Below are 8,551 nucleotides of genomic sequence, written 5' to 3' on the forward strand. Positions count from 1 at the left end.
TGTCATTCATATCTGCAAACATTGAAATTTCAATAAATCATCAAACCAATAAATCTTCGGTGTGGATTGTGATTCAATGAACAAATCAACAAATTAGTTCCTGATTATACTTTTTCCGCATTCAGTTGGTCAAATGAAGCGGACTTCAAGCAACATTAAAATTAAAAATGCGAATTTTGGCTATTTTATTGTCAACGCTATTCATTTTTATAATCAGAGGTGAAGTCAGCCATGCCATTAATGTGAAATTGGATGACAGATTGCAACTTGGTAAGTAAATTTGATTGAAATTCTTTAAAATTGAATAATTTATAGCAAATTATTCTTATTGCCGCTTTACTTAAAGAGGATAATGAATTAATTATTTATATTTTTCATCTAACTTGTTCATGAAACTGACCATGTTTTACAGTCGGAAATCAAAATGGAAAAATAATAGTTGGGTTTAAGCCAGAAGCTGAACATCGAACTCAACCTAAACCGTTTCAATGGCAACAACTTTTTGGTTTAGTACCACAAGCAAGTCATACACAAACGCACAAATCATCATTGAAACCAGAACCTGATCCAACACCAACACCTAATGGAATGCGAGTGAATGGAAATGATAAAACCCCATTGATAGAAAACGGTGGACCAACAGTAACTGGAACTGCTGCATTGCCACAGTCTGTAACTGATGTAGCGCCAGTGATTGGACCTGTGATTGAACCAACGGTTCCTGTAACTAATGTAATGCCAATACCTACAGTTGATATATCACCAGTGGCTGAACCTGTGATACAACCAACGGTGCAAGCAACTAACGTGATGCCAACGCCTAAAACTGATGTATCGCAAGTTATTGGAACTGTGATTCAAACACCAGTTAAAGGATCAGATCGAGCTCCAATGACAGGAAACGGTCGACCAACAACGCCTGAAAATGATGTATCGCCAGTGGTTGGACCTGTCATTCAACCAACAGTAACTGGAACTGCTGCATTGCCACAGTCTGTAGCAAATGTAGCGCCAGTGATTGGACCTGCGATTCAAACACCAGCTCAAGTAACTAATCAAACTCCAATGACAGGAAACGGTCGATCAACAACTCCTTTAACTGATACCTCGCCGGCAAGTGGGCCTGTGATTAAACCAACAGTGGCTGGAACTGCAGAATTGCCACAGCCTGTAGCTGATGTGTCAGCAGTGATCAGATCTGAGGTTCAACCAACGTTACAAGGAACTAACGTTATACCAATGCCTAAAACTGATGTATCGCAAGTTATTGGAGCTGTGATTCAAACACCAGTTAAAGGATCAGATCGAGCTCCAATGATAGGAAATGGTCGACCAACAACGCCTAAAACTGATTCCTTGCCGGCAAGTGGACCTGTGATCCCCCCAACTAATGTAATGCCAATACCTGTAGCTGATATATCACCAGTGGCTGAACCTGTGATACAACCAACAGTGCAAGCAACTAATGTAATTCCAATGCCTGAAACTGATGTACCGCAAGTGATTGGAGCTCCAGTGGTTGAACCTGTGATCCAACCAACAGTACTTGAAACTAATGTAATGCCAATACCTGCAGCTGATGTATCACCAGTGGCTGGACCTGTAATTCCACCAACGGTGCAAGGATCTAACGTGATGCCATTGCCTGAAGCTGTGATTCAAACAACGGTTCAAGTAACTGATCGCACCCCAAATGCTGAGCGAATGCTTATGACTGGCAGTGATCGACCAACATCGTTTGGAACTGTTGAAACACCAGCGATTGCACCCGTGCTTCAACCAATGACGCCTGGAAGTAATGTAATACCAATGACTGGAAATGATCAAACACTAACGATGGAAAATAGTCGTCCATTAATGATTGGAAATGATCGGCCAACAAAGGCTGGAACTGATGTATCGTCAGTGATTGGACCGCTGATTCAAACACCAGTTCAAGGAAATGTTCTAACACCAATAATGAAAAACAATGAACCAACAATGAGTGGAATTGATGGAACGGGAATTAGACCCGTTCTTCCATCAACGATACTTGGAACTAATTCAATGCCAATGACTGAACCTGTGATTCAACCAACGATTCCTATAACTAATGGAATGCTCTCACCTGTAATTGAGGTATCGCCAGTGAGAGGACCTGTGATTCAACCAACTGTTCAAGGAACTGATCGAACTCCAATGACAGGAAACTTTCGACCAACAATGCCTGGAACTGTTGAATTGCCAAGACTTGAATCTGTAATTCAACCAACAGTACCTGTAACTAATATATTACCTGGAAATAATCGGCCAATAATGCCTGAAACTGGTGGAATGACAATGGGTGGGCTTGCGTTACAACCTCAACCTCGGTCCCGATTGTCGCAACTTCTTAGGCTGCAACAAGTTCTTAGGTTACAACAACAGTTACAACCAAAACCAGAACCTAAGCTTCAACTTTTGCCTGGAGCTGATGAAATACAAATGCCAGGACCTGTAATTCAAACACCGGTTCAAGTAACTGATCGAAACCCAATGTTTGGGGCTGATCGAATGCTTATTACTGGCAAAGATCGACCAATGACTGGAACTGTTGAATCGCCAGTGATTGGACCTGTAATTCAACCTGTAAATAATGTAATGCCAATACCTGCAAATGATCGGCCAATAATGCCTGAAACTGAAGCAATGACAATAGGTGGACTTTCGTCGCAACCGCAGCCTCAGTCCCGATTACAGCAACTTCTTGAGCTACAACAACTGTTACAACCGAAACCAGAACCTAGCCTTCAACTTTTACCTGAACCAGCAATTCAACCAACAGTACCTGTAACTAACCTAATACCTGGAAATGATCGTCCAATAATGCCTAATACTGGTGGAATGACAATGGGTGGACTTTCGTTGCAACCTCAACCTCTGTCCCGATTACAGCAACTTCTTGGGTTACAACAACTGTTACAACCAAACTCAGAACCTAAGCTTCAACTTTTGCCTGAACCTGTAATTCAACCAACACCACCGATAACTAATGTAATGCCACAGCCAGCAGCTGATATATCGCCAGTGATTGGTCCTGTTATCCAACCAACAGTTCCTGTAACTAATGTAATGCCAAAAACGGGAAATGATGGCATGACAATGAATCGACTTGCGTTGCAACCTCAACCTCGGTCCCGATTACAGCAACTTCTTGGGCTACAACAAATTCTTAGGTTACAACAACAGTTACAACCAAAACCAGAACCTAAGCTTCAACTTTCGCCTGCAGTCCTGCTTTCCTCTATACTTAAATCTGCGTCTCAATCTGAATCTAATGCCGTTTCTCAACCAAAATCTAGTCTGAATCTACAGTCAATAATTCAGCCCCAGTTTTCTTTAAAACCTAAATTTCCTGTGCCAATGCAACCAAAAATAAATGATAACGCAAATTTTGGAATAAATCCTATTCAAACTTCCATGGTTAACCCCCTTCTTCCTACGGTTTTGCAAGTTCTTAAACAATTATCACAATTAATTTGTAGTAAGTTTAACTTATATTTCTATTATTTATATAATATCTGAAACTAGAAACTAGTATTTAATAATTTGTGAATCTACTTGCTTTTTTCTCAGACGGAGTCGGCAGAAATGAAATATTGAGTGGGAACAGTGCTCTAAATGGCGGTACGTTATTTTAGTAACACTAATACTTAAAAATCATTAACGACATCTTTTCTATTTATCTAGGTTTAAGTGTGCTGTGTGATGAAAATCTTTGGTCCGCACCAGCATTCACTAGTCAAGCAAATCGCGTCATTAGTCTTCTTCAAAACCGATTACCCAAATTTGGAGTAAAAATTTAACAGAAATTTCTGACAATATTAATAAATAAAGTGAATAATAAAGAGTTAACTGCAAACGATAAAAATAAACATTAAACAAAATTTAAAATTATGAAAATGAACTGTTCAGTAAGAAAGCTATTTGTTAATACTGGAATTTTGGATAACCAGTGTAATATTTACTTTTACAATAATCATTCAAAGTAAACATTTCAAAGCTTGAGTTGTAATTTATCACTTATTCGGAGTTTTTTTAAAGCAATTAAGGCTTAATATCCACCACGATTATACCCGCCACGATTATGTCCACCACGATTATATTCACCATGATTGTAGCCGCCTCGATTGTACTCGCCATGATTATACCCACCACGATTGTATCCACCACGATTATATCCGCCACGATTGTATTCACCCTGATTATAACCACCGCGACTATACTCGTTGTGATTATAACCTCCACGACTATACTCGTTAGGATTGTACCCTCCACGAGTATACTCATTATGATTGTACCCTCCACGATTATCACGATTATAACCACCTCCTTGGCCTCTATTATTGTGACTTCCTCGACTGTAAACTCCTTGAAACCCTGCACGAGGTTGGGCATGATGTTGGATAAATCTGTGACCGGATTGACCGAGAGAAGCGCGCTGAGGGAGATGAGACATTCCAATCATGGGTCTAAACTTGTGATCGGCACCTTCAGGTTTCAGTACTTTAGGGGGTGCCTTAGCACTTACTAATCTAACTGCTGGAAAAATATGATCTTCAGGATAAATTGGATCATAAAATTCAACACATCGAGCACTTTTGTGGAGATGAGAATATTTAGCACTAAGACGTAATTCACCAAACATTCCATTAAATAAAGTTGGTGAAATTTCCAAGTGGTCAACTTTTTTACTGAAAAGTTCATCTAAATATTTAAATGCATCTTCTTTGTGCCGTGAAACAAAAAATAAATGAGGTCCTAAAGAGTTTCGCTCTTTTTCAGAATCGCTTAGATTAGGATAAACATTTTCCAAAGCTGAATGAAGTCGTGATTCGTCGATGAAAGGTAGAAGAGCGACACCTTGCCATTCTTGCATTTTACCATTTAGATCGATTCGGAAGTTTTCTGGATAAAAATCAATTATGTCAGATTTTGGATCAGTCATCAATATTTTCCAAGAGTCGGGTAAATTACTAGAAGATGCAGCGGGGAAGACACTCATCAATTGTTCCAAAGGTTTGAACGGTTTAGATTTTCGATTGAATTTAACTTCAATCTTGTCAATACCGACAAAATCTGATGCGAAAGGTGCATAATGGAAGGGATAAAACCACTGCCAATCAGGACATCCTTGATAATAGTACAATAGCACCCAACACAAGCCAATAACATATTCTCGGGAAATTATACGACTAATACCATCGGGTTTTGGTGCGTCAAATTTATGAAAGTAATATCGATCTTTCCAGCCTTCCATTCCAAGCATAATATCGTCATCGGGTTCATCATCAGACTCTTCATCTGTTTCATCGTACTTTCTTTTCCTAGGGCTAGGTCCGGTTTCCTTTGCACTTTCTTGTTTACTTTCTTCATTTTCTTGTTTCAACATGGAGCGAAAAGCTTTAAGATTAGACATTGAATCTACTTTACTTGTTCCGACTATGGCTTGAGGTGTTAACCAAGGAGATCCTGAAGTTGCTTCTTGGCGCATTTTTTCCATCTCTTTTGCTCGATTAAGTTCCTTATTTTTTTCTTTATTACGAGCACGGAATCTGGCATCATTATTTGCTCTACGAATGAAAATTTCGTCCTCTACCCTACCTAACTCTTTAAGAATTAGTTGGCACCTCTTCAAATTTACAATACCATCTTTGGTTAAATAAATATCTTTAGCAGGAAATTTTTCATTTATATCCTTGTAAATTTTTATCAATCGGTCTATTGCTCCTTCTCGTATTTCCAAAGAGGGCAGGTGAGGTAGAAAATCATTACCGACAAAGAAACATAGAAACACAAAATCGTCAATAAAACGTTCGAGGTCTAGTTTTCCACTTTCTTGTTCCAGGTATTCACGTAACACATTTAGTCGAATGAATATGAAACCAGGTTCAGATACAACAATGGCCTCTTCCGTAGGGTCATTCGGTTTCCCTTCACATTCTTTCATTTCATGTCCATATTGACCACAAATATCACAAGGTCTAGGTTGATTTGGTATAAACTCTTCTCGTATAATGGTGAAGTTGAGTTCATGGGTTGCTAATCCTAACATAATAAGATCTGCGTCAGCTCCACATAAACAGTGCGATAGATTGGCATCATAATTTTCTTTTGATCTTTGACGTCTAATATACTCCATGATTTTGTGTTCCCCTTCTCCTGGAGCTGATGCATCACTGAGAATAATCAACAGATCTTTGTGCCAAAGCTTATTTGACTCTGAATAACGAAAAAGAGTTAGCAAAAGGTGCAAAAAATTGAGCGCGCTCATTTAACAAATATCATACCTTCATCATTTTCAGCATGATCAAGCTTTTTATTAATCCAAGCTTGAAGGGCATGACTTAAATTTATCATAAATTCAGTTCCAGGAGTAATTACATTAGAATCAAAGTGACTCTTCTTAGTTTCGTCTTCATCAAAAACGACTCCTTTTTCTTTCAATTCTTCACGAATACGAGTAACTTCTGATTTTTTCATTATTGACTCCTTAGCTGCTCTAAATCGTCTTGACCGTTGTTGATTCATCTTAGCTCTTGGAGCAACACCGTCAACAGCCATGTAAAGCAATTTCTGAGGCTTCAGTATTTTCATCAATTTATCAATGTACTCAAAAATAGCTTCGAACATTTCTTCCTCATTTTCCGGAGCTTTTTTATACTCTGGATGAGTGCAAGGATGAATTATACCATTCATGTCTAGATATAAATTATCAAATGTGTAATCCACCGGCACATTTGGATCCACTTCAACCACGATGGAGGGAAATTTTTTAGAAAGCCAGCGAAAGAATGCTGGTACACCCATAGTTCAGTAGAAAGCTTGATTATTTTAGGTCCAAATAATGATACACTGGTTACTCGAGAATAGTAAAGTAAACAAACAACAATTAAACAAGGGATTGCTCAAAAAATCTTATGCTTTATCCAAAAGGATTCAATCCCAATGAGGCAACTTTATTCAATTAACTATAGTAACCGTGGTTATTCCCATCCGTTTATAGTTACAGTTTTTCACCGCCAAATTTAAAGCACAACATTTTTAAAGTTTCCAATTTTTCCTGCAATCATTTCATGTTGGCAATCATATTGTTAGACTTGATGAAATTGCATCTAAATAAACACTCAATTTTCACAAAGAAAAAGCTAGACAATGAAAAGACTGGGGATTTTTTTAAGTTGCCTTACAAAAAAAGCGGCGACTTTCTTACAAGAGACAAGTTACATAAACAGAACCAAAAACGTCTGACAATAGAATCCGTTGAGAAGACAGAGATAAGGGATAATATATCACTGTTTTTACAGGAAAACTCAATTGAAATCTGATCCGGTTGCCGCTTTTAAAAAACCAAGTCTTGCCATTGGACAAGATCATTGAATTTTCGCTCAATCGACCCTTAATTTCATCAATTGAAGCCTAGTAAATATTTAGCTTTATTTATAAGCTGTTAACCTATCAGTAGAAATGGATATCAATGTGACCCTAGCTTTTCAACTGACATTATTTCAATTGTTGGTCTAAAAACAATACATTTTGCTACATGGAAAAATGTTCATTTCTTTAAAAAATTTCAATGCTTCTGAATGACATATTGTATGGGATTGAAATGGTCAAACTTTCATGGTTACCAATTAACCTTTTTCAATAAAATTTAACGAAACACTGGCGTGATTGTTTATTGGTGCTAATTTTAGACAATTTTTGAGGACAAATTATTGATGGAAGCAAAAATTATCCAAATATATATTATCAATATCTTACAAAAACCACTTGAATTTACAACCATTTAAAGGAGTTGAACTAACAATATTGTGAGTGGTTATAAATTCAATAAAAGAGAGTCAAAGTCAGGTTCTTGAATGTTTAATTAATAATAAGGTTTAAATGTTAAAAAAAGGATTCATTTTTTACTTCAAGTTGTGCTCTTGAATAATAAGTCAACATGAAAGTAATGCCCCACATTGAAGGCAACATGACAACTTACATAATCAAATAATGGATCATAGTTGAATTAATATTTACGCACTTTATTAAGGCAAGCAATTAATTGGTAAATTTAGTGTTTTTTCACGTAAAATAATTTCTCATTAAATAATCTTGGTAAATTCATTAGATGGCGACTCTAGCGTAACCTTTTATTAAAGGTAAATAAGATTCAAGTTGAAGCCGCCATCTCTTGATAAGAAAAGGCTAAGCATATGTAATGTAACTCAACTATTTCTTAATTAATAAGTGTAGCAACTAGTCGGAATTGAGTCCAATCCTGTATCAGTTTTTATCCACCCGATTTGCTAATGAAAAGAGGAAAAGAGAGAGAGAATGAAAGAGATCTGAGAAAATTCTGATGGGGAAAAAAGTTAATTTATAAAAGGCTGACCCCCGTCAAGTTATGAGAGTTTCCAGTTATGAGAAGGACTGACTGTACTGGTCTGACTAGTAGACGGCTCTCATTTTCACTGCAATTTTTTTTGTTGCAACGTCTCAATTTGAGAGAGGATCTTATTTTTGGATGGTTTCACTCAACTTCTTC

At 37.3% G+C, this 8,551-nt stretch overlaps 2 protein-coding genes across 3 annotated transcripts; one reads left to right on the top strand and one right to left on the bottom strand.

The window, feature by feature from the left end:
* Positions 1 to 121: 121 nt before the first annotated feature.
* Positions 122 to 4,026, top strand: LOC107367221 (uncharacterized). Of its 2 annotated transcripts, XM_089269349.1 has the most exons (5): positions 122 to 270; positions 413 to 2,425; positions 2,474 to 3,502; positions 3,595 to 3,645; positions 3,709 to 4,026. In XM_089269349.1, exons 1-5 carry the CDS (start codon positions 168 to 170, stop codon positions 3,822 to 3,824), a joined length of 3,312 nt encoding a protein of 1,103 aa, XP_089125475.1. In that variant the 5' UTR covers positions 122 to 167; the 3' UTR covers positions 3,825 to 4,026. The 2 variants fall into 2 exon arrangements, with proteins under 2 accessions (XP_089125475.1, XP_015790389.2); XM_015934903.3 differs by having other exon boundaries at positions 413 to 3,502.
* Positions 3,906 to 6,968, bottom strand: Rat1 (5'-3' exoribonuclease 2 Rat1). The gene is made up of 2 exons (XM_015934907.3): positions 6,309 to 6,968; positions 3,906 to 6,240 (listed from the first exon to the last, which is right to left on the bottom strand). The coding sequence occupies exons 1-2, from the start codon at positions 6,826 to 6,828 to the stop codon at positions 4,073 to 4,075; spliced, it is 2,688 nt and encodes an 895-aa protein (XP_015790393.2). The 5' UTR covers positions 6,829 to 6,968; the 3' UTR covers positions 3,906 to 4,072.
* Positions 6,969 to 8,551: the final 1,583 nt, after the last annotated feature.

Source organism: Tetranychus urticae, chromosome 1, assembly GCF_039701765.1.
Source record: "Tetranychus urticae isolate SD_2017Ah chromosome 1, NJAU_TeUrti_SD_1.0, whole genome shotgun sequence".
Classification (NCBI taxonomy): Eukaryota; Metazoa; Arthropoda; class Arachnida; order Trombidiformes; family Tetranychidae; genus Tetranychus; species Tetranychus urticae.

Excerpts from the sequence above, each read along its gene's own strand:
- LOC107367221 (XM_015934903.3), top strand. The coding sequence starts at position 168 with ATGCGAATTTTGGCTATTTTATTGTCAACGCTATTCATTTTTATAATC. Across the intron at positions 271-412 it reads GGATGACAGATTGCAACTTG|TCGGAAATCAAAATGGAAAA; the intron begins GTAAGTAAATTT and ends CATGTTTTACAG. Across the intron at positions 3,503-3,594 it reads ATTATCACAATTAATTTGTA|ACGGAGTCGGCAGAAATGAA; the intron begins GTAAGTTTAACT and ends CTTTTTTCTCAG.
- Rat1 (XM_015934907.3), bottom strand. The coding sequence starts at position 6,828 with ATGGGTGTACCAGCATTCTTTCGCTGGCTTTCTAAAAAATTTCCCTCC. Across the intron at positions 6,241-6,308 it reads TCATGCTGAAAATGATGAAG|AGTCAAATAAGCTTTGGCAC; the intron begins GTATGATATTTG and ends TTCGTTATTCAG.